The 24,849-nt window shown below is 37.9% G+C and overlaps 3 protein-coding genes across 4 annotated transcripts; 2 read left to right on the forward strand and 1 right to left on the reverse strand.

Annotated features, from left to right (window-relative positions):
- The first annotated feature begins 852 nt into the window (after positions 1-852).
- LOC149114181 (pyroglutamylated RF-amide peptide receptor-like) lies at positions 853-5,957 on the forward strand. The gene is made up of 5 exons (XM_089287606.1): positions 853-1,118; positions 1,989-2,256; positions 3,423-3,677; positions 4,791-5,109; positions 5,608-5,957. The coding sequence occupies exons 1-5, from the start codon at positions 1,012-1,014 to the stop codon at positions 5,682-5,684; spliced, it is 1,026 nt and encodes a 341-aa protein (XP_089143732.1). The 5' UTR covers positions 853-1,011; the 3' UTR covers positions 5,685-5,957.
- Positions 5,958-10,753: 4,796 nt separating this feature from the next.
- On the forward strand, positions 10,754-14,654 carry LOC110047596 (uncharacterized). The gene is made up of 2 exons (XM_089286037.1): positions 10,754-13,703; positions 14,143-14,654. Exons 1-2 carry the CDS (start codon positions 10,754-10,756, stop codon positions 14,151-14,153), a joined length of 2,961 nt encoding a protein of 986 aa, XP_089142163.1. The 3' UTR covers positions 14,154-14,654.
- Positions 14,655-17,283: 2,629 nt separating this feature from the next.
- LOC110047638 (intraflagellar transport protein 25 homolog) lies at positions 17,284-24,783 on the reverse strand. Of its 2 annotated transcripts, none has more exons than XM_089286741.1 (5): positions 24,588-24,783; positions 21,893-21,996; positions 21,034-21,102; positions 19,555-19,598; positions 17,284-18,541 (listed from the first exon to the last, which is right to left on the reverse strand). In XM_089286741.1, exons 1-5 carry the CDS (start codon positions 24,677-24,679, stop codon positions 18,437-18,439), a joined length of 414 nt encoding a protein of 137 aa, XP_089142867.1. In that variant the 5' UTR covers positions 24,680-24,783; the 3' UTR covers positions 17,284-18,436. The 2 variants fall into 2 exon arrangements, with proteins under 2 accessions (XP_089142867.1, XP_089142866.1); XM_089286740.1 differs by having other exon boundaries at positions 21,893-21,999.
- Between the last annotated feature and the right edge of the window lie 66 nt (positions 24,784-24,849).

The raw sequence follows: 24,849 nt of genomic DNA on the forward strand, positions 1-24,849 counted from the left end.
TATTTTTTATTTTTTTAGCTTTGTCGGTGACCAGACCCAAACTTCCTCGCGGCCAAATGTTGAGTCACGCAACCTGTGATGTTTACTCGCCAAAAGCTGTTGAAACATTAATACAAGGACAATGTTACGGATATTGTTTTCTTTATTTGTGTGTAAAATATATTTTCTTTTGGTTTTATCGAGGCGTTGGATTCGAAGGGAAATAATAAATACGCTAAAAAAAGGCATTACGTCAGCCATGGAATGCGCTGACGTTGCAGCTTTCACTTTCGCTACGTGACAAATAAGATCGTGTTTACCTTGCAAGTTGATTTCGGCAGAAGCGACGGTCATCAATTTCTTTGCAAGTTTGCGAATAGTTCTTGTGGTTTTAGGCAAATGAAGTAAATTCTTTGGCTGTTTCATCGCAGCGAGTTCGGTGATCAGAAGGAAAATTAAATATTTGCAAGCCAAGCAAAGAACATGTCAGAACATGTACGGATTACGTCATTGGTAGGGAAATAACCACTGTACTTAAGGAAGCCGTGGATAACGGAAATCTTACATTATATGACTCGTGTGACTACTTTGCTAGCCCTTTACTTGTGGGAAACACCAATTAAATTTAATCGTGACTTTTAAGAAAGAGAGCTGTTGTTAATATCGTTCATGCCCATACATATCCCGAGGAAAGTTCCAGATTAAGACCGTTACGTCATCGGAGATTTGTCAACGGTTACCGCTGATGGTGCAATAGTAGAGTTTGTGTTGATCAAGTAATGTGATGTCTACAGTAACAAAAGAATCATCGAGGACTGCTTTGGAATGTGCACTGCGTTCCGACGGTAGTGTTAAGCATACACTTAAATTTTAAAAGCGCGGTTATAAGATCTAACAGATCTTCTTGTCACCAATACATTATACTTATAAACTGGTAATATATACCATATTATCATTTATTATTCTTATGCATACCTTCGTCTTATCCAGGTCCTGTAACTCTGTAGTAGTGTCTATCGAGACTTTCCAGTCATGCCCAAATCAACTGCCATAGCAACGGTACACGCCATCGTCTTCCTCGTGAACATTGTTGGAAACTCACTCGTTTGTGTGATCATAAAAAGAAATCGGGATATGAGGTAGGCCCGCATTAAAACTCGTGAAACCACGCTTATCCATTTTGTCTAAATAGTTTTTAAAAAGTCGAGATTACCAGTGTTTGCTTAAGGGTGAGTACTTTTGAATGCAATATCTTTCGTTCGTTTCATCATTCGTGCTATCCGAAATGGCCTCATAGGTTTACAGTGAAACATTCAATGATAGTTTGAGGATTTTTACATGGATTTTAGCAGTAGTACTGAGGGGAGAGGTGGATATTAGAGGATTTGAAAAAAATAAATGAAAAGAGAAATGAGGGTTTAATGAAGATATAAAAATAAAACGTTTTGTAATAAGTGATGGATGAATATCAAAAGAGACTTTCCCCAACCTGACATGCTATTAAGCCGAAGGTCTTTAACAGCTTCTCGTTATTGCATTCCTCATTTAACTTTCATTCATTTCCATGAAAAAAAATCAGTCGTACAATGTACTTCCTCTTTAACGATACTCTTGGACGATTAAAAGACAAACTAACGGAAAAAAGCTCAAGAGCTGGCTAAATGAATCTCGTGATTGAACACCAACTACTGCATTTGGTGGGTTAGGCAGTAAATTTTGAAAAAAAAGAACTCCTTACTAAATAATTTTATTTTGGTGTAATGTTATATTTCCTCTAGTGGCCAACACTAAAGATATTGGAACGTTTTGTTGCTTATCTGGTGGAATATGCTTTTAATAAATGTAGGTACATCTAAAATTATCAAATTCTGTTCAATTGAAATAAAAGGGAATTTATAGATTTAAATTACAAGCGATGCCGTTTCCACATGAGCGCACACGAAGGACGTGATCTAACGACTATTTGCTTCAGTTATATATATTATATTCATATTTATCGTATTTTACAGGACTCCCATCAACTGTCTACTAGTAAACCTGGCTATAGCAGATATCATGTACGCAGCGTTTATTACACCAGAAGTTATCTTGAGAATCACTATCACCCACCCCGATGGATTGGGTGGTACATTCTTGTGCAAATTGGTGACAGCTGCAGTCTTCGCGTGGATTGGAGGCTTTTCCTCGATGGTCACTCTGCTTGTTATTGCCTTTGAGCGATATTTTGCAGTGATGTACCCTTATGAAAATAGGAGACTTACCACGGGGAAACTGAAGGTATGTCACTGATAATGGCCATAGGTGTAAATAAAGAATGATTTAGATTCAGGTAAGTGACATAATAATACTTAATCCTGGACATTCGTTGAAGTTTCTCTTTCTAATAAAATGACACGGGTTGCTCGATATTTACTTCGTACAAAATGCTAATTTGTTCCGCGTCAATCCTGGTTTTCCCCTTTCCATGTCATTCATGAGCTTATTGGGTCTGCGTTAGGGGTATCGTCTCCATTACTTACAAGGGCACTCATGCAGTACACACAGCGACTTCTTTTGGTATGAATGTCTATTGTTATCGAAGAAAATAAAACGTCGCTTTTGGTAGGAAGAGTGGTTAGCCCAAATTTTGGGAAAGACAGTATACATGTAGTGTACAGGGAGGTTTTGCAACATTCCAGCTAAAGATTCTAAAAAGATTAAACTGCTTTTAATTTGCTAATTTGCTTTTAAATGTAGAGGCAGCGTGGCCGAGTGGTTAGGGCGCCGGATTTGAAATCCGGAGGTCACGGGTTCAAGTCCCGCTCTGACCACCAAGCTGGAGTTGTTTCTCGGTAGACCCTAATTCAACTCCTCTGCCACGCTTGTAAATAGCCAACTGGTCTGCGTCCTACCAGTTGGGAGTTTTAACCATGTTATATTCATTTGCATTATTTGTTTCATCGTTTGGTTTTATTGGAACTGAAAAGCCCCATTGGGGGAGTGGTCAATTAAGATGTTTATTATCATTTTCTATTTGATGGGCTTTTAAGTAATATATAAAACACGAAAGAGAGCGTTTGATCACATTTCCAAACTCTGCAAAGAGAGTTGAAAATACGACTCGTAGCGGAGTATTTTTGACGAACTTCGAAGTGTTTGGAAATGTGGTCAAACACTGTCTTGAGTGTTTGATATATCTTCTCAATCGAAACTAAAACTAAGGAAGAAACAGAGAATTAAAATCGTAAAAATCTATACTAATTAAGATCAGATATTCAAACACCGTCACGGTCATGATTTCCTTTGTTTAAACTTAATGAATTGTTAATGAGTTTGAGAACGACGCAGAAAGATCAGAAGAGTCCCTGCTTCTCTAGTTGTCCTTGTCCTTGATTATAACGTGTGTTAGGAGTATCAGTTCTGGCAGGAATCGTTATCACAACCTTTATGTTTAACAATTTCAGAAGGCCATTGCTGGCTCTTGGATCTTCGCAGTAATAATCAATCTGCCTATGTTCGTGGTAGTCACCGTAAAGGACAATACTTGTATGAATATCCGGGTGAAAGGAGAGGACTGGATGCCCAAGGCTTATGATATGCTATGGAGCTCCGCAGCACTTTTGACTATGGTACTGATGGCAGGGTTGTATTCCAGAATCGTGTACACTCTGTGGTTTAAACGCGACGATCACGACAATCAACTTGCCTTTCAACAAAGAGTAAGTGTAAAGGTGGAAGGTCTTCACATAAGGGAATCCAGGAACATTGTGATGTTCGTGATGATGTAATTGTTATGTCGTTTTCGTGATTAGAACGTTCTGGTTGTGTCACTGTTATGTTTGCTCGTGGTTGTGACATCATGGTTGTAAACTTGTGATCGACAGTGTGAGGGTGACATTGTGATTGTGACATTGTGGTGGAGACATTATGGTTGTGACGGCCTATGATTGCGACATTATGGCTGTGACATTGTGGCTGTGACATTGTGGTTATGACATTGTGGCTGTGACTTTGGGGTTGTGACATTGTGAGTGTGACATTATGAGCGTCTGTGATTGCGACAGTATGGTTGTGACATTGTGGTTGGGAAATTGTAAGTGTGAGGTTATCATTGTGACATCATAGTTGTCATACGCATTGTAAATCTGAAGTTATTGTGATTATTGTTATGTTCGCTCGTGGTTGTGATATCGTGGTTGTAAAATTGTGATCGACAGTGTGAGTTTGACATTGTGATTGTGACATCGTGGTTAAGACATTATGGTTGTGACGGCATTATGATTGTGACATTATGGCAGTGACATTGTGGTTGTGACATTGTGGTTTTGACATTGTGGTTTTGACATTGCGGTTTTGACATTGTGGTTTTGACATTGTGGTTTTGACATTGTGGTTTTGACATTGTGGTTTTGACATTGTGGTTTTGACATTGTGGTTTTGACATTGTGGTTTTGACATTGTGGTTGTGACATTGTGGTTGTGACATTGTGGTTGTGACATTGTGGTTGTGACATTGTGGTTGTGACATTGTGGTTGTGACATTGTGAGTGTGGCATTATGATTGACACTATGGTTGTGACATTGTGGTTGGACATTGTAAGTGTGATGTTATCATTGTTTCATCGTGGTTGTCATACGCATTGTAAATCTGACGTTATTGTGATTCTGGAATTGCATTTGTGGTGATACTGGGGCTGTGACATCTGGATTGGAACATTGCCATGGTAACACCCATACTTTTTTCCAAGCCTCTTTGTTAACATTTATTTTCAATTTATTTTTCTGATTAAATTGTTACTATCTTAATCGGATTTGTGTCTCGATATACACAGGGCGTAATCAGGATGCGGAAGCGAGTCACCTTGATGGTGGTAACTGTCACTGTCTTATTTGGGATCTGTTGGGTGTCTGACATAACTGCGCATAGCATAGACTACTACACATCTCACCGCATTAGTAAAGAGACATACCTCACTATTCACACGCTGATCTTGCTGAATACTGCCGTGAACCCATTTGCGTACGCTCTGTTAAGCCACAACTTCCGAGAGAAGATGAGGGGAATGATATACTGCAGATGTCCCGGCTCCATGGATTCCTGGAGTCCAACCACGAGGATACCACCAAGTAGAAGGAAGTCTTCAGAACGTGGTAAGAATAAGGTTAAGCTAACCATATCGCACAACGAGACAAAGGTCTTAATGGAAGAAAAAGTGTCTCTGTACGTCTCTGTCCTCCACAAAAAAAGGCAATTATGCGTTTTCGAGAGTATCAACTATAATGAAGAGTACGGCTTTTTTCAAGTTTCTTTTTGGAATTTTGTCAGGTGGATGCTCGTGGAAGACAAACTATTTTATATAGACTGGTTGCATCAGTGTATGTAGTGCTAGAGGAAAAAGAATTCTGCAAATGACTTGTCTGAAAAAAGAACCACACACAGAGCCAATAGTCGAAAAAACCCCGTTTCAGCGATTTCGACTATAACACTATCACTGCATGTGATAGAACCATTTTGCATAATTTTCTTGCTCCTGCTTAGTGTTTTCATTAATTAAAATATTCCACGTTACAGCAACATATCTCGGTGTATTACAGATCCTAGAATCACGTACAATTAATGAGTTTAATTTCTTTATTACTTTTTTACAGAATTACGTCCAGATCAGCACATTGAGACTGGTGGACATGTGAACGTGGTAGCTATACGGTGTGACCAACCGATGTAGAAATGCTCTGTAACCAGTGATAAGTGAAGTAGCGAGCCGGTTGACAAACACTTCAACATTTGCATACGGGCGGTAGTCATTACGCCGACAATTTGAAGTTTTAGAAGGACTTAGTTGATGGTTGCACTATTTTACTACTTTAAATCATTTTATGCTTTTCTGGGAAATTTAGCTGGAGTATTACGTGTTAATAAGTAATGTATGAAGGCACACTTTGTTAGACGCTTAAAGATGCAGCTGAAACAGACAATAAACTTACAAAACAAAACTGTTTATTTGACCCTGATAACTGCGTCAAGGTTCGAGTCTTCTAAGTCATGCAGGCTTGTTAACATACCCTGAATCTAACAGTATATATCTTCGGTCCACTGACACTTTCATTCGCACATAAGGCCATCCTCATAAAATGTCTCGTTTTCCATCGCCCTCCCTCAGGTTTTCCAACTAAAGCGAGTCATGATCAGACGGTTGGGAAGTCCCTTCGTTTCCCATCTTCTCGCTCCGGTTTTCCAACTAAAGCAGTCGGTCGGTTGGACAGATCTTTCGTTTTCCATCTTCCCCCTGGTGTTTTCCATCTAAAGTGAGTCGGTCGTTTTGCAGTCCTTTCGTTTCCCGAGTTCTCCCTCGGGTTTCCAACGAAGGCGAGACGGTTGGTTGGACAGTCCTTTCGTTTCCCATCGACTCGCTCTGGTTTCCATCTAATTAATAAAGCGAGTCGGTCGGTTGGACAGTCCTTTCGTTTCTCATCTTCTCCCTCGGGTTTTCCAAAAAGCGAGTGAGTCGGTAGGACAGTCGTTTCGTTTCGTCGTTGAAACAGGGAAAGCGCCCTTATAAACATGTGCCGGCATTAGTTTTGAACAAATTTCCTTTTATTGTGATACATTATATTTTACGGAATTAATATATCGAGAACTCCAGAAGGCTTCAGACTAGTTTACTGAAGAGAAAGCTAGAACAAATAATGATAACCAACTATTGGGTATAAATAGCCACGGATGTGACGATTTTATTTTAAACTAAACCGTTCAAAACAACAAATTAGAATCACTTCTGGGACAATGTAATTGTTCACGAGATGGCGTTGATCGCAGGAAGGGCCGCATGTATAGCAGATAATATTCTCCTGATTGGTCAGGATACTTCAACAGGAAATGCTTCGCAATAAAATGACATTATGCTTTGAGTTTCTCGTCATAATATTTTTTTTCCTTCCCTAAAATCCTACACTCACGCGACAAGTGTTTTTACTTCAAATCCCGCATAATTAGGCAACACCTGATACTTGTTTTTGTAAGATTGATATTCATAGTATACAAATTTACCACCAGAAAATAAATGACCCAGAGAAGGTAGATATTACAGCGTCCGCAGAACGCTTGTTAGCTGCTAATTAACTAAAAGAGACCCGAGGAGAATTTTGAGACAGGAGGACATAACGCATGCTAAACTTACAGTTACTTGAAACTATGTCTGAAGTCTTGGAAAAGCTTATGATTATTTATATGGATCTCTAGCATTTCCGACTTTATATATTTCGAATCAAATCTTACTCTTTAACACGTGGCCTTCTCAGTCTAACTACATGTAATGTAATTCTGAGAATGCAGAAATTCGAACGGTAAAATTAGCCATGTTTTTCCAAAGGTAAATAAAATTAGTGAAACACTACTCGAAAATACAGACAGCTTTCAAAGTACATTTCTATCACTTTTCATGATAGTTATTCAAATAAAATTTCGAACGGCAGGTGAGAAGAAGATGGTCAACAAAAGTTATAGTGACACTTATAATTTTGATTATGATTAGTGAACTGTTGTTTTTTCAAGCTTCCTTTTCTGGCAATGTACTCAGTGATGTCGGTTTGTTTTGGGTTAGCTTCAGCATCAATGCTAGACATCTCCGTCTCTCCGCCTGTTTGTTAAGGTAAGGATTGTTATTGTTTCATCTTTACTCCAAACCTTTAGACATGGTAATTATGGTTCGTCGAAAGTTAGAAATGTAACATGGTGGTAAATATTGTCTGCACAGTTTATTGTAATGTTTTTGTTTTGTTTTGTTTCTTTTTGTGTCATTGTGTTCCTTTTTCATGGGATGTAAAACATTCCTAACGGAATAATTTTGAAGCAAATAATAATTTTATAACATGTAACATTTAAAAACACCCGTGAGAAAGCGTGGGCTAGTTGTAAGCTGTCAGCACTTCTATTATATCAAACAAAAGGTGTTGTTCCTTGTTCTGTTAGAAGATAATGAACGCTAGACCGTTTACAGCTTCCCTATTTTTCAAAGCACATGCAAGAAAAAGCGAGCGAAGCAAACGCAAAGCACACGGGGGTGGCGGCGAGGAGGCGAGTGAATGAAGCCAAACGAAGAACACCAGTTCTCTCGCGATTCTATCCGCGCGTTCAAAAGATCGATTAAAAATACGAGAAAATAGAGGGCTGTGAACAGCCTAATCCACGCTTGACTGCACGACGGGAACGCGTTCATCAGTTTTATAGACCTAAAAGTGCATTACTCTGTTAGAAAATATAGGAACAACATCTTTACAGCTAAGAATAGAAGGGGCACTCATTGCGCTGACAACGTACGCAACATCTGGAACTCAGTATCCGACAACTTCAGTTTAAAACTGCTGTATGTTCCCTCGCTCGGTCACTGAAGGTCTAAAATGTGGCCTCGATAATATATTTAATCTTCAGATGACGTCAAAAAGGTTACGTCTTTTATTTTCTGCCAGGTTCCTCTGTTGCCGCGTATCCGTAAAGCGAGCCCAGTATCCGCCACAGTTATACAAATATAGCATCAACTTGCATGTAGCTTTCCGAAGCCAACCGATATATTGCTGTTGTTCAGTTGCAAAGTTTTCGGCTAGCTAAGAACGGAATACGCTGATAATCAAAGGCTTTTTAAGCCAACTCGTGATATTCAGAACAGATATGTTTCATGTACTACTTTAATGTGGGGAGGTCAAAAAGATTTGAGGAGATTTGAGTTGCGTTACATAGCATACTACAATCATTAAAAATTTACAGTCAAATAATCATTAATAGATCGTTTTCACGTGACGTTATCACTTTCTAAAATCCAAAACTAAACAACCACCAAAGATTTTATCCTCGTCAGGCATAAGATATTGTTGATTCGATGCTTTCGTTTGATATGCGTACTGTATCTGCATTAAAAATGTGTTGAATTTATATTAAAATTAAGCACCAATGTATCATTGTCCTTTTTAGGGGATAAGCCTTGTTGCTGAAATGGGTAAAGCTGGATTTCGTTCCGATTCTCACATCTCAATAAAAGGCAAGAAAAGTAACCTTTATTGGTTTTATGATTATACATATTAAGTTTTAATTTAGCTTGAACAAGGATAATCTTATTGCTGAGTGAGAGAATTATTGTTTTGAAGGCAATAACACTGGTTGACTTCGGTTTCATGCACGCTACTTCGTCTTCATGGATTTTCCCTTTTGTGTTCATTTTGATGGTGGCTGTCAGTTCCATACGTCTAGTTTAGCCTCTGATTGGTAGCTGTGTGTTTATCTTAGTGTATGGTTTAAAGTTGTGAGCCCTTATCCTAGTGTGTTGCCTGCAGTTTTGTCTGTTTTCGTCTCTGACCTTCATTTTACACCTTTATTTTTGTCTGCGAATTTGTCGTTTTGCTGCCATTTTTGTTCGCGATGAAGACTTTCAGTTTTGCGTGTTCCTGTGTATCTGTGACTTTCAGTTTTGTGAGCTTACCTTCGTCAGTAAATTCTAGTTTTGCTTGTCCATGTATATCTTTCTTCGTCTGCAACTTTCACTTTCTGAGGAGTTTTCCTGTGTCTCTATATCTCAACGTTTTTACCCATGTCTTCCTTATTAAATTTTAACAATGCGCTTTATACCACCTTTGTGTTGGAGGCAAAAACTGAGATTTATCAAAGAAATACATGTCTTGAATGAATTTATGATTGTTTTACAGTTCTCCTGTAGACAAAGAAAGTCCAGTGTACAAAGAGAGAGACAGTCGTCGCTTTTGTATTCTTTATATTAAACGAAGCTAAAGGGAAGTGGTGAGTTTACTATGTTATTGGTTGTTTTTCAAACTAAAATGACCTCAATAGCAAGGATATATTTATTGAAGATGCTAATCATGTTTCCCTGCCAACAATTTATGACATGAAAATATGACAGCCCTATTTCACTTCGCTCTAAGAATTTGTCTTTCTCAAGACAGAGAAAATCCGACAGCGCATTGTCCATCGCTTTATTATGCGCATGTCTGGATGATAGACGCAGTGTAGAAAACGTCAGTCAATTTTTGGTGTTTCTCCACCTAATGAAAATAATAATTTTATTGTGTATGATATAACAAACTCACGTTGTAATCAGGGCGGTGTGAAACCGAGAGTGATTCGGATTACAGAATGAATTTCAATTTCCAAAATTAACTTAACATCAAAAGTGTCGGGCTTTAAACAAAACCTTGATCTAAAATATATCTAGCAAAATTTGGCCGATGAATTAACTCAAGCTCAAGTCCTCCGTCGTGATAAACAACGGAGTCAATTATTTCTTTAATTAATAAGTGTTTTTTTTTTCAGACCAGATTTTTGAAAAGCGAATGACCAGACAGTTATTATACATGAAAAGAGTTGTGTTTTACAAAATCCTTCATTTCAGTCTTAGCAGATAAAAGCCATGACTGTCATGTTTAGACAGTCCTAAAAGCCGCTTCTACATGTACAATATTCTCTGTTATCTTCTGATAGAAGCGTCTGAAATGAACAACGTAGACGAAGTTATACAAGTCATCTCAATCGGCCTCATTGTTGCTGGCTTCCTTCTTAACACCAGTCGATCACTAAGAGCTATCGAACTGTGCAAGGAATGCTTGTTCATTCTGAAAGACAGAGCAGACTTAAAAGGCAAGAAATTGAGCAAATCATTATACAAGAGGATATATTTTATAATGTGGAAGGCTTGTAGTCTTATCAGCGATAACACAAACGCCATAATATACGCAGAAAAACGTCTTCAAATTTGCCGTGAAAGTGATGAAAGACGAAGAATATAGGCTAAGCATGACAATTGCAGGTATGTGTTTCGGTCAAAGTAAATACACAAAAGCAAATCAACTCTATGAAAAAGCGCTTCTAATCATTAGAGAATTTGGAGACAAAAGTGGAGAAGCTATGTGTTATGGAAACCTTGGAGCTGTGTATCTATCACTTGGCGAATATGAGAAGGCTAGACAACACCTCGAGAAATCACTTGAGATGAAGAAAGAAATTGGAGACAGAAATGGAGAAGCTACCTCTTACGTAAACCTCGGAAATGTGTATCTATCAGTTGGAGAATATGAGAAGGCTAGAGAACACCTCGAGAAATCACTGGTGATCCAGAAAGAAATTGGAGACAGAAATGGAGAGGCTTCCTTCCACGGAAACCTTGGATGTGTGTATCGATCACTTGGCGAATATGAGAAGGCTAGACAACACCTCGAGAAATCACTTCTGATCCAGACAGAAATTGGAGACAGAAAAGGAGAAACGTACAGTTATGGAAGCCTTGGAAATGTGTATCAATCACGTGGAGAATATGAGAAGGCTGGAGAATATGAGAAGGCTGGAGAACGCCACGAGAAATCACTTGTGATCGAGAAAGAAATTGGAGACAGAAATGGAGAAGCTAGCTCTTACGTAAACCTCGGAGATGCCTATCAATCAGTTGGAGAATATGAGCAGGTTAGAAAATACCTCCAGAAATCACTTGTTATCCAGAAAGAAATTGGAGACAGAAATGGAGAGGCTTCCTCCCACGGAAACCTTGGATGTGTGTATCGATCACTTGGCGAATATGAGAAGGCTAGACAACACCTCGAGAAATCACTTCTGATCCAGAAAGAAATTGGAAACAGAAGTGGAGAAGCTACCTCTTACTTAAACCTCGGAGAGACCTATCAATCAGTTGAAGAATATGAGCAGGTTAGAAAATACCTCCAGAAATCACTTGTGATGTGGAAAGAAATTGGAGGCAGAGAGGGAGAAGCGTACTGTTATGGAAGCCTTGGAAGTGTGTATCATTCAATTGGCGAATATGAAAAGGCTTCAAACTGCTGGGAAAACTCATTGGCCATCAGCAGAAAAAATGGACACAGATGTACAATAGCTAAGTCTTACCTACATTTGGGAGTCAAATTTCTCTCTCTTGGTAAGTATAACAAGGCTAACGACTATACCCGGAGAGCGCTTGCCATCTGTACGGAAATAAGAGACAGAGAAGGTGTGTTCTCATCTTACCTCACCCAAGGCAACATTGAATGGTGTGTAGGTAACTCAATCAAGGCAAAAGAATATTATGAAAAAGCACTTATGATGAGCAAAGAAATTGGAATCCGTACCGTAGAAGCAGAAGGCTGTTTAAGGCTTGGACATTTGCTTGTCGTTCAGGATAAATATGTTCAAGGAAAAGAATATATTGAGAATGGGCTTGCATTAAGTGAACAGATTGAAGGTATTTCGCTCCAGTTCATGTCGCTCGAATTGATGGCACACCTAAGAATAAGAGAAGGAAATATTCAGGAAGCTATCTCGTATTTCCTTTCTGGTATTGAGAAATGCGAGCAAATGCGCGGCTCTCTCCGCCACAATGATCAATTTAACATTTCGCTTCTGGAGAGAAATGTTCGTTCCTACAGAGAACTCGGTTCACTGCTTTGTGAAACTGGACATTTCACTCAAGCTCTGTATGTTTCAGAGCTTTCAAGGGGCAGGGCTTTGGCGGATTTAATGTCAGGTCAGTACTCTGTGGAGAATCAAATCTCGGCTAATCCTCGAACACGGCCTGGTCTTGAATGTATCGAAACCAAAGAAAGTAACCGCACGTGTCTGTATGTGTCATATTTTTCTGACAGCATATACTTGTGGATTCTTAAAGCAAGCGGAATCACAAATTTCCAAAGGATTAACGGAAATAAGGTAATTGCCAACGAAGGATTAGGTCAACAATTGAAAGAGATTTTCAATTTCAGAAGTTTTGGCATTTTACCAGAGGAGATTTGCGAAGACCGATCTTTACACAGTTTTCAGCCAGAATCCAAATCTTGTGAGGAAGACAACAACGAAGATTGGCGAATTGGAGAAGAAAGTAAAGATAATCAAGGACCCAAAATGAACCTTCCTATCTGTTACAAACTTATCATTGCTCCTGTGGCGAGTTTCTTTGTAGGCTCTGAAATCATCATTGTCCCTGATCGCGCTTTATACGTAATCCCATTTGCTGCCTTAACCGATGAAAGTGGAAAGTACTTATCGGAGACTTTCAGGATCCGTGTCGTTCCTTCTTTAACAACTCTCAAGCTCATTCAAGACAGTCCAGCAGATTATCACTGTCAGACGGGTGCTTTGATAGTAGGAAATCCCGATGTTGGTGAGGTGCATTTCAAAGGACGCCTCACAAACATTTCACGATTGCCTTGTGCAGAAAACGAAGCGAGGATGGTAGGAGAAAAGCTGGGTGTTGAGCCTTTGTTAGGACAGCAGGCGACTAAGCTGGTTGTACTTCAAGCGATGAATTCAGTGGCTCTGATTCATATTGCCGCACACGGTGATGCAGAAAAAGGAGAAATTGCCCTTGCACCGGCTTTTCGTATCCTTAACGGCATACCTCAAGAAGGACTCTACTTATTGACAATGGCTGACATTTCAAAAGTTAAAGTGCGAGCTAAACTGGTAGTCCTTAGCTGTTGCCGCAGTGATCGTGGACAGACAAAAACCGAGGGAGCTGTTGGAATTGCCCGAGCATTCTTAGGATCTGGCGCACGCTCAGTGTTGGTGTCACTGTGGGCCCTAGATGACAAAGCGACCGAGCAGTTAATGAGACATTTCTACGATCACCTTGTTGCTGGGGAAAGCGCTGGCGAATCTCTACACGAGGCCATGAAGTGGATGAGAAGCAAGGGCTATGACGTGAACCAGTGGGCACCTTTTATACTGATTGGAGATGACGTGACATTTGATTTCAGAAAGATGGGTAAGGTTCACTGAAAGCAAGTACTTCCTTTTTTCTGGCAAAGGGCTCCTGGTATCTCAGGGACCACAATTTTCGTTGAATGTTAACGATTAATCTGAGTGTATTTTCCAAATAGAATTAGGTTTCTAGATCAAATTACTTCTTTCAAGTTTGTTGTTTGATATTCTGTGGTTGATGTAGTGTATTTTACAATATAATTCATGACTTTTAGCTTATTTAGTTTGGGCTAGACAATAAAACAAGGTAGAATATAGTACAGACGATAAAACAAGGTAAAATATAGTATTGTGCCAATCAGAGCGCAGAGAACCTAATCTCTGAAAATAAATATATTTTGTAAAGTTTAAGGTAACTGCTTTTAAAGAAAATCCTGTGAAGGAACTGAACTGTAGCCTATAGTTAATAAGAAATGTATTGTTGTGTTGATTTCTTCTGCCAGGTTTACGTTGACAAGAATGACCAGGACAGCATCAGGTGATCGCATGAGAAGTAAAATAGGAATGACCTCAAAGGACAGCTTTCGATCTTGTGCTAAGTTGTATATAAATTAAATCGAAGATTAACTTTAATTCGTCTTTTCTACCCCCTCAGTAGAAATCTTTTGACTTAAGGATGTTTATTTACCACAGAATAAGCAAAACCTTAGTGCCTAAGATTAGTTTTTGGTATCAGACTTTTGAACGATGATAGTAATCGTATGGATCTTTGCTGCGATCAAGAATAGGTTATGCACTTCCAAACTGGGTATAACCGATAAATCTTAAATTTTACCGGCGAGACGTGCTGTTAAAATAATATTGGCATTTAATAATAATTGTTAATGTAACTTGAAGAATGAAGGGTTTAAAGTAGAATAGCGTCAGAAATAAAATGTATTTCCATTGCAGTATATCATTTCTGAACAACATTTATGTAAATCGTCTAGATTTGTCAGTATCTCCATAAATTAAATTTTTGTTACATAGGAAAAAAGCTTTGAACAATTTGAAATTTTATCAAGGATTAAGATTCTGTGACGAAAAAAAGAATATTAGAATCTGCATGTTTGAATTTTTGTCAAATATTGAGCATAACCGATTGATGTTTTAATTAATTTAATTTTACCAGAGAGGTCTACAATCAGCTTTGTAAATAGTCCTCCTGAAAACGGTGACCGTTGGTAAAATTTTCGTAAGGTATTAGAGTTTCTCAATATTTGCATGACATTTATTACGTTTATCGTGAACATTGTGTCGTTGTCAAAAGAGGACTTTTTTTAAATTCTGTCAGCATGTTCTGTTTTTGTAAAGTTGACAGGCGCATTGTGTTTTTAATTTTAAGGCTAGAAGAATAAATTAAAACTGAAAGTAATAAAAATTTGAGCTCGAGTCCATTTATATAAACTACTTCTAACCTATATTAGGTTCTCGGAAAAAAAAACGGAAACAAAACAAAACAAAACAAACCGTGAAGAATTTACCAAATTTTAAGTTGAAGTTTTCATTGATCCGTGAAATTCGCATGACAAAACGGTCTGCACCGGCGTTTTCAATGCGAATGCTAAATTCACGAGCTGGTAGGAAACTGAAACAATCTTCGGATTTCTTGCCTTCGTGACCAGTGTTGTGTGAGTAACCCATGTTTTGTTTGGTTTTTCGGAACTTCAGGAAATGATCACAAGCTGACAAGAAAACACGGCATTTTTAAAATTAAAATTGTTCTCAGCCAGCTTAAAATAATTGAGCCTTTTAAAAGACCGCAAATAATTTTCCGGTGCAAAATTCAGCAACGACTCCAGCAAATCGTTAGTTCTCCAAGGCCCGGAATTCAATTGGTCAAAATTTGAACTATCAGCTGAGAGGACGCTTTTCTCAACTTATAGCCGAGATATGAAATCTGCTAAGTTCGCTAATAGCCGAGAAACTGCCGATAATATATGCGAGAACTGATATTCCAGCACCCCCTACCGAGAACCCCTCTCATTGTAATCGGGCAAAACGGGACTCCCCTTGTTAGATATGGGAAAGTCATACAAATAGCTCATGACGTAAGCTCTTTCTGGGGAATCTCTCCGTTCTTGTTTATTAGGCAACTTAAGCACGGGCGTTTTTGAGACGCGGACGGTAACCGGAAGTGAGCTACTTTCACTTTTAACTTGTCCTCACACAACCATATTCACATTGTTAAGTATCTTGTCTTCATTAGAGATGAGTAGTATAAAAAATCTGGGAGACAATACGGTCCTAGCATGCGAAATCTTTTCTTCCGGTTGCCGTCCGCGTCTCAAAAACGCGCGTGCTTAAACTCCCTATTACCTAATCACCAAAACGAAACATAAATTGCTTGTGAAATCACTATGAGGAAACCCCTTTTGTGGATGGGAACCTTTATCCGGTGGGGAGAGTCCCATATAAAAAGGATAGGGGTGCGCGTTGGAAAGTTTGAAAAGAATCGCTAAGAGAATCAAGATCCTGTTTTTTGGGCGTGGTTTGAAATGGCTTTCATCCCTAAGAGGTATAAATTCTAAAACAACACATTATCTCCTATCATGTTTTTTTTTCGGCTCAATACCCTAAAAGATACCGCAAAAACCTGCGCTGTGGGCCTTTTGAGGCTGAACACACTAAGAGGTACTACAACGGCGATTTTAATCCCTGAAAAGGTAGGCCGAGGACCCACGTCCTTATGCCCCCCTCCCCCCATGCGTTTATGTCCTGATCACGCACAGGATTAATTCTAAGACTGCTATAAGTGCTCACTGTGAAAATAGGAAAACTGTGAAACCGTGTCGCTTATTCTAAATAATAATGAAAGATAAATGACAGACCAGCTCTAATGTGTGACTAAAAACAACTTCTGAGTTTAACGTGACACATCTGAGTTAATGTTCTGAAAATTTCACTTTTTTAGAGGATGAACGAATCGGGTTTATCATTTGGGACTAACAGCAAGCATCTACAGTAACACAGCAATGAACAAAAATCTTAAAATTTGCACGTAATAACTGTCTGAAAATCTTGGCACTCTGATGAAATTTACCTGTCAACTGGAAATTGAAAAACCTTACACCTTCTGGTATCATTTTATTGCAGTTTCGTGTTGGTTTAGCTTGATATTGAGTGACGCATTTGTTTATACTGTACTGTAAAGTTTCTTTCCACTAACCCACCCACTCTGGGTTTTTTGGGTTCACTTGTATAGTGGAATTCCGAGCTTTTAAATCATCAGTTTTTCAAATCTCCGTGTTAATGGAAACAATCTTTTGAGCATCCATCGAGCCGTTTTCAAGATTTTAAGTAAGAGCTCAACATCAAATTTTACCCGAAAATTGTGGCCAAGCCTGAAAAAAAAAAAAAAAAATCAGGCTTGAACAGGAATCGAACCCATGACCTCTGCGATACCAGTGCAGAGGTTTGAGATCAAATGAAAATTTTGCAGGACTAAAGTCAACATTGACTGAAAATCTTGGCACTCTGATGCAATTTGCCTGTCAATTGGAAAATGAAAGAGTTATAGAAATTTTATAGAAGACACCTAAATAGTGTTTGGGAACTTGAAATGCAAATGAAAACTGAAACGCAATAGAATATGAGATCATATATGTAAAGATGACCGTTGCTATCGCAAACACTGTAATTTACTTCAATGCGCAGCCAGGTGGTTAAAAAAAACGTTTAGTAACTTACACCCTCTGGTATCATTTCGTTACAGTTTCGTGTTTGTTTTGCTTGATTTTTATTGACGCATTTGTTTATACTGTACCGTAAAGTTTCTTTCCACCAACCCACCCACCCCGAGTTTTTTAAATTATTGTGATGAGGGTGGCATAGATATTTGCTTGAAGTTTGCTTGTACAGTGGAATTCCGATTTTTTAAACCCTCAGTTTTCAAACCTCTGGATTATTGTAAACAATCTTTGGCTCCGCTATCAAAAAAGTTAAGAAACGTGCCTTGATTTCAATCGAAATATGTTCCCCTAGGTGCTTTGAAAATCGAGAGGTTCGAGAAATCGGGGGTGAATTTTTCTCAACGATTTAGCAAAAATAAACTTCTTAATGAACTACTTTCTGTTCCAACTTAAACTGAATTGTGTAGCTTAGATCGGAAGATTAGTTGGTGAATTTACTTCAATTTTTTCAAAAATGGGAGACTTAGACTCACTGCATTGCATTCATTTTTCGGTAAGAAATTAACAACATCATCTTTAAAGACACAAAACGTGAATTGGGTGTAATGTATTGAAATAATTATGTACCATAATAATGCAGTGGGAGGTGCGGTGGCCTCATGGCTAGTGCGCTCGTCTCCGGATCGAGCTGTCTGGGTTCAAGCCCTGGCCGGGGACATTGCGTTGAACATTGTCTTCTTGGGTAAGACACTTTACTCTCACAGTGCCTCTCTCCGCCAAGTGTATAAATGGGTACTGGCGAACTTAATGCTGGCGGTAACCCTGCGATGGACTAGCATCCCGTCCAGGGGGGAGTACAAATACGTCTAGTAGCTTCATGCTACAGAAACTGGGATAAGCTCCGGCCTGATGAGCCACTCTGCTCGTATGCAGACTTTACTTTTTGCACGCACATGATTCTAAAGTACTATGGCTAAATGGATCTCATTGTTCAATTTTTCTTATGAAAATTATTTATACACTGTATCTACAAAAGTCCATAACAAGGATAGTCTTTTCCTAAAACACATAACTTAATTTCAACAAATAATATTGATCACTAGTCTGCATGAATGTGTTCTTGTGTTCAATGTACTGCTGTGCCGTCAACACTGACGTTATGGATTGAAATAAAATGGTCAAATCCACTCTTGATCAGAAATCTCAGATGAGAAGCAGATGTAACAGGAATCTGAAGAGAAAAGACACAAAAACCTGCAGTCTTACTTCAAACAATAGCTTGTACATCCAGTGACATATGTGATGACCAACGTGTCAGGTCAAATAGAAGATTTGAAGATTAACTAATTATAATTTTTATTATATGGCTACAGTAGCTCCGTGAACTGGCAAGATGAACCAAATCCTGTGCTATGATTGGCTACCCAAGCGGGTAAGAAATCTTGCCTGTGCTATGATTGGCTACCCAAGTGGGCAAGATGGCACTATCTTGCCTGTGCTATGATGGCTACCCAAGTGGGCAAGATGGTACTATCTTGCCTGTGCTATGATTGGCTACCCAAGTGGGCAAGATGGCACTATCTTGTCTGTGCTATGATGGCTACCCAGTTGGGCAAGATGGCACTCTCTTGCCTGCTCGGGACTACCTGATGTCTCCTGCAAGAAAAAATTCCCAGAAAGCCATATAATAAATCCTTTATGCACCAAGCTTGTTCGGTCAAGATGGCTGGAAATCGGCTTTGTTCTTTTTTTTTGGGTGTTTATGGACCTCGAATCCATCTCAGTCCATAAACATGCAGAAAAAGAACTTGGCCAATATCCAGGCATTCTGAGCTTACACTTGGTCAATAACCCATATAACTGAGAGAGAGGTCTTTTCGGGAAAATCTCAAACCAAGACCTTGATGTATAATTGACCATTTGATAGCATAAAGACCAAACATTTGAGGTTGATACATGTAAGTTGTTTATTATAGGGCCTTTGCTTTGTTCTTGCATGCCTTTATTCAGCCACTAGGCATTACAGGACAATAATGTCCTGAGCCAATCAGAGTGCATGGTATATCCATTACAAACACAAGCCATATAATAAGTACAGGTTATTTACCAAGTGTGACTCAGTCAAGATGCCTGGATATTGACCAACTTTTTAGTATGTTTTTGGAGCAAGGCGCAGTTGGGGTCTATTAACACACAAAAAAAGATTGGCGCTATTACATTTGATAATTTTAACATACACTGTACCTGTATCTCATCCCTCTGCATTTGACCTTCTGTATGTTCATACTCTGAAACAGAATTGTCGTTTTCAATCTACAATACAGTTTGCACAAAATAATGAAATGTTCACTGCATAATTTAAAATGGCTAGTTGTTTTTAATTATTTTATGAATGACTGAAGTGTATCTGTCTTATGAAATACGGTCTATCAAGTTAAAATTAAAAATAATAAAAAGAATAAATAAAATAAATTACAAAAAAAAAAAATAACAAAAAGAATTGGATAAGGAGAACTCATCTAACAGTAAAACCTAATATACCTGTAATTATATTGTATATATTTCTTTTCCCTTGCGAACCTTTAGATGTGTGGCCACCAAATTTAATGTATAGCTGTATCAAATACTTTTGAAAGTTTTACTACAATACAACTGTATGGTGCAGAACCATACTAAGAGTTCCATTTTTTTTCTGATTGTTGTTTCTCCATTAACTTGGCTGTAACAAACGTTGTAAAGCTGAAATTTGGACAGTTTATTTCTTTTCAAGTACATTACTTGCAATTTCAGAGGTTAAAATTTCAGATGTTTAATTTTCAGACACTTTTTTCCACATTTGGGACTACAATTTCAGACACTTTGCTGAAACATCATCAACAGCTAAAAGTAAATTTACAGTGGTAACAAAACACGAATTAGACTGGAACAACATCAAAAGATGATAGTTTTACTGCACCATCAAGATTTTACGAATACAAACCTAAGACAAGAAAATAACACAAATTCTATCAAGCAGTTACGTATCTCAGGCAGTGTCTCAACAGACATTGCTCTCCATAAAGCCCGGCATAAAGGAAACTAAGAGATTTGGAGCTACTTCAAGGTTCTATATTGTAAACTTATAAAATAATACATGTATTTCAGATGCTTAAACTTCAGACACTTCAAAATTTTGGACGGTTTCATTTTCGGATACTTTTTGTCTGAAATTAAAACAGTGCGAAATTTTCTAAGTAATGTACTCTAAATCTCTGAGTTTTCTCATTTTTTTTTTAATGATGCAAAACATTCAGTCTTCAGGAGAAGTCAGATGCCTGTCTTGAACTGCCTAACCTCGGCTACTTTCCATATACAGTCAAAAAATCCTAGAAATTTCAGTTTGAAAGAAAATGTCAATGCTTTTTGGTTATGGAGTTCTGCTTTTTTCTGGTATTTTCCAGTAGGGTGGGCTAAACAATGCACTTATTAACCGTTTTCCTTCAAACCAAACCTCAGCTGCAATTTTTGACCAAATGGAAAACACCCCCAGAGTCCAGTGCATTAGCCATTAGGCCTGACCATACCTACATGAACATACAAGTATGTACTGTACATGTACCATATAACAAAACAACCAACCAAGAAAAACGACCAGGAAAACTACTTATGATAATGGTCTTTGTAATACAGCATGATTAATAAAGATTTAAGCAACTTATAAATAGTTAATTTACCAGTACATACCTTTATCTACAAGGGGTTCAAAGTCCACTGGCTCTGTTTTGGTGCTTTTCTCTATGCAAAGGCCTTTAACTGACAATAGAAAATATAGCTTATTAGAATATTTTATATGTTCAACTCTTTTTGCATCAAAAATTTATAAATATTTACATGCAAATACATGCAGGGTGCCAGCAGGGAAAACCTTTACCAACACCAGCACTCTAACCATACCGCACTCAACCATATGAAGAGTATCTTCAATTAGCTACATGCCCATACAGTAGTTGTAAATTTTTCCCCTTTTTATGTGTTTTGGATTGCCCTCTTGTCACCGTCTATATGGCATATCGAAACAGTGCTTGGACTACGTTGAAAAACCAAGAAGTAATTGACATACATGAAGGGAGCCAACTCTCATCCACTACAAATAAATTACTTAATTTAGTTTTTAATAATTCTTAGTCAGCTGGACCCCATTGATAACAGTACTTTGCACTGAGGGGTTATGCTAGGTAAATATTGGATGATGATGACGATGATGATTATTATTGTTATTATTATAATTATTATTATTATCAAATGGCATGAGCTTTAATGATACTCAAAGTGAAAATATGAACCATGATTGGAGGGGTAAAGAATGGTCATAGTGGAGTCTATAGAAAATGATGATGAGGTTTGAAATCTCAGCATTAAAAATACAAGTCTTGGAATCTTGGGTTTGCTAGTAAGAGGTTGAACCTTCTTTCAAATAGGAAAACAAAGACTTAAAAGCAAGTGTATGCACAAACCAAATAAATGAAAATTTAAAACATGTATTCCGCAGATTAGTCAATTTACCCGTCAGACTTATTATTACCAGCAAATGGTGTCTACCTACTGTTTGAAGATAAGATTTTAATGTTTCCTATGCTCATTAATGCAGTGAAGCTGATGATGAATTCTTGAGGGAACATTCCTGTTGTTGGCCAGAATGTGTCTAAACTTCTGTGAAACAAGAACAGATACATCACTGACAGTATCTTAGATGTGGTGTCAAGGGAAAAACAGTATACATGTACATGTATCATTACACAAAAATTTCCTTGTACAAATTTATAGATATTTACAACTGTAATACATGTTTGTGACTTGGTCTCTGAAGTTATCCTTTAATTACAACATATTTACACATACATCATTTATCTTCAAGGAGTAAAATTGCCAAAAAAAAATCATTCACTGCTTAAATAACTATAAGGTCTACATGTACACTGTACATGAATGCACCAATAAAAATTTAAAATTAGCATTATTTCTATGAAAAATTATCAAGTACAGTATTGAGAGAGAAATACACACAATGTACATGTATGTAGCATACTTGTGAAAGATTTTAATGAAAGTCAGGTGTCACTGAGATGAGAAGACTTCTTGCATACAATTAAATATTAAATACACGTTTTAGGCCAAATTAGAGGCATCTTTAAAGGGGTTATAAATCAAAGGGAATTTGCTCTAGATTATTCTTGTCAGATTTAGAGATGTGGATAAATTTTAATTAAAGTAATACCAGAATAATTTAAAGTATTCCCAAACTTTTAAGTTTAAAGCACTGTATACATTACCAGCTTTGGTGTATTCACTCTCAAATAACAAATTTTAGTGAATGAAAATGATATCTAGACTTTTTTCACTGGAATCAAATATCAGAAAACCTCAACACAATTTCGTAGTCTCTGTAGTCTGCTTTCTTTCTTCCAACTACACTGTAGGGCTTTAGAGAAATGATTCACACATTTACATAGCAACGTTACAGACAGGGTTCTCATTGGTTTAGGAAGTGGAGGACAAGCCTCTAGGGAGGTCTGGGCATGTGCTCCCCAGGAAAGTTTGAAATTAAGAGATTCCGAAAATGTCATTTTACGCATTCTCTTGGAGGTATTTCCTAAAAAAAAGACAGAAAAGGTCAAAATGCCAAGAATTATAAAGGGATTACAAAAACTTTTTTTCAATCTCTATCCTACAACACTAGTCTAATTGAAAATGCACACAACACCCTGACCCCAAGCCCCATGTCTGGCTATAGCCTTGACTGGGCTGAGACAAAGACAGTCAAGGTTCAGTCACATTCCAAAAAACCCAGTCTGTTTTCTCAATTACTCTTCACAACTCACACATGTATTATTTCACAAATAGTAGGTGGCTCAGAAATCAAAGTAGCCAGCTTTCTGGCAGCCAGCACTTTACAGAAAATTCAAAGTGCACATTCACCATAAGGTCAGTGCATCAACAGTTAAGAGCGGTAGGAAAGGACTGGAATAAGATCACCCAGTTGGCACAGAAGGGGGAAAACTAGCATTAGTTTGTGGATAACCTATGCTCCTCCAGGGGCCATGGCGTTAAGTATGTAAGCAGCTAAATAGCCATCACAATTTGATATGGGGCTTATGGTATGTATGGATGGCTTAGATCTTACAGTATCTCAGCAATCACTTTCAGTTCACTGCTGTTGGTGATGTCCAATCTGCACTAAGGCCAATTTAAGTTGGCGTTCGCAACCAAAGTGGTTATGTTGATCGCCAACTGGTCAGATCAATTGACCGAAATTTATTTTTCTTCAGACTAAAGCTACTCATTTTTAGACGATGATGACAACTGTGAATGAGGTCAACAAAGATAAAACAAAAGTACATGTACAAGATGACTTTATTTTTCTTAGTGTTTCGTTTATTTGTTTCACAGCTGAACTCGATGAGTAAATTGGTTCGTCATAATCAATGTACATGTAAGCTTATTATTAAAGATATGGCTGCGTATGTGTGTACATGTATGCAAACGAACAATTGCATCTGTGTTTTAATGTTTTAGTCTGTTACTTTGTAGTCCTTGATATTCACCTCTGAAAATCATACTAAAACAATTACTCGCCTGAGTCAGGTTCAGTGAACATTAGTGAATCTTCACCATAACTTCATTTTCGTGAATTTTCACCATTAGAAAAAACTAGATCATTGGATAATGCAATTTGAGAGTTTTCATTGGCTTAGCCGTCGTGGGTTATGAGCCATTATACCATGCTTTACAGATATGGCAAACACATGTGTATTTTTTGGGGCATTTCTACTTTTATTTTAGTTCAGTTTTCTATATTTTGGTGCCGTTTTTTAATAAAACAATTATTCCACTCATGCTTGTTGGATATGGAATGATTATAGCCAACTACAGCTGTATGTACTACGCGCCTCGTTGGCTATCTGTAATCTCATATTCAACGCTTGCTCAGGGAATAATTATTAAATGTTCAGTGTCTGAAGCGAATAACTGTTAGATAATCATCGTTGCTATGACAACAATCTAGACGGTTGTCACTGCAAATTCAATACGACTTTGTTGAAATTAATTCATACATGTACATGCCATTGTTTGAGATTTCAATATATCCCAAACGACAGATATAGAGAACAAACAACTGAGAGACGGGTTGTACAATTAATTCTAATTATTATCTAATACGGATAAATAAGCTTAAGTCTCGCGTGCCTGATAAGACAGATAGATGCTTAAATGTGTGAACTGCACTGTAAATTACTCACCCGTCTATGATGTTTTCTGGCGGATAATTTTCATCAAACGATGTTGCAAGAGCGATACTTGCTCCAGCTTTACTCAGAGCAACATCAAACATATTTGCAAGGCTGTTTTCTGACGTGAAACTCGCTCAAAATGCTTTTGGAAGTGTATCAAAACATGTCAAAATTTCGCGACAGACGAATGGCACTGGGGCGAGTACTACTCATTGAATATGCGCAACTAAAACAAACGCTGGCAGATTGCGAGCTCATTTTCAAGATGGCG

This window comes from Orbicella faveolata, unplaced genomic scaffold (assembly GCF_042242905.1).
Source record: "Orbicella faveolata isolate gen_17 unplaced genomic scaffold, um_ofav_v1 contig_14, whole genome shotgun sequence".
In the NCBI taxonomy this organism is placed as follows: domain Eukaryota; kingdom Metazoa; phylum Cnidaria; class Anthozoa; order Scleractinia; family Merulinidae; genus Orbicella; species Orbicella faveolata.

Coding starts and splice junctions, on each gene's coding strand:
- LOC149114181 (XM_089287606.1), top strand. CDS start 1,012: ATGCCCAAATCAACTGCCATAGCAACGGTACACGCCATCGTCTTCCTC. Junction 1,119..1,988: donor AAAAGAAATCGGGATATGAG/GTAGGCCCGCAT, acceptor CGTATTTTACAG/GACTCCCATCAACTGTCTAC. Junction 2,257..3,422: donor TTACCACGGGGAAACTGAAG/GTATGTCACTGA, acceptor TAACAATTTCAG/AAGGCCATTGCTGGCTCTTG.
- LOC110047596 (XM_089286037.1), top strand. CDS start 10,754: ATGACAATTGCAGGTATGTGTTTCGGTCAAAGTAAATACACAAAAGCA.
- LOC110047638 (XM_089286740.1), bottom strand. CDS start 24,679: ATGTTTGATGTTGCTCTGAGTAAAGCTGGAGCAAGTATCGCTCTTGCA. Junction 21,103..21,892: donor TAAAATCTTATCTTCAAACA/GTAGGTAGACAC, acceptor TTCTATTGTCAG/TTAAAGGCCTTTGCATAGAG. Junction 19,599..21,033: donor TGAACCCCTTGTAGATAAAG/GTATGTACTGGT, acceptor ATTCTGTTTCAG/AGTATGAACATACAGAAGGT.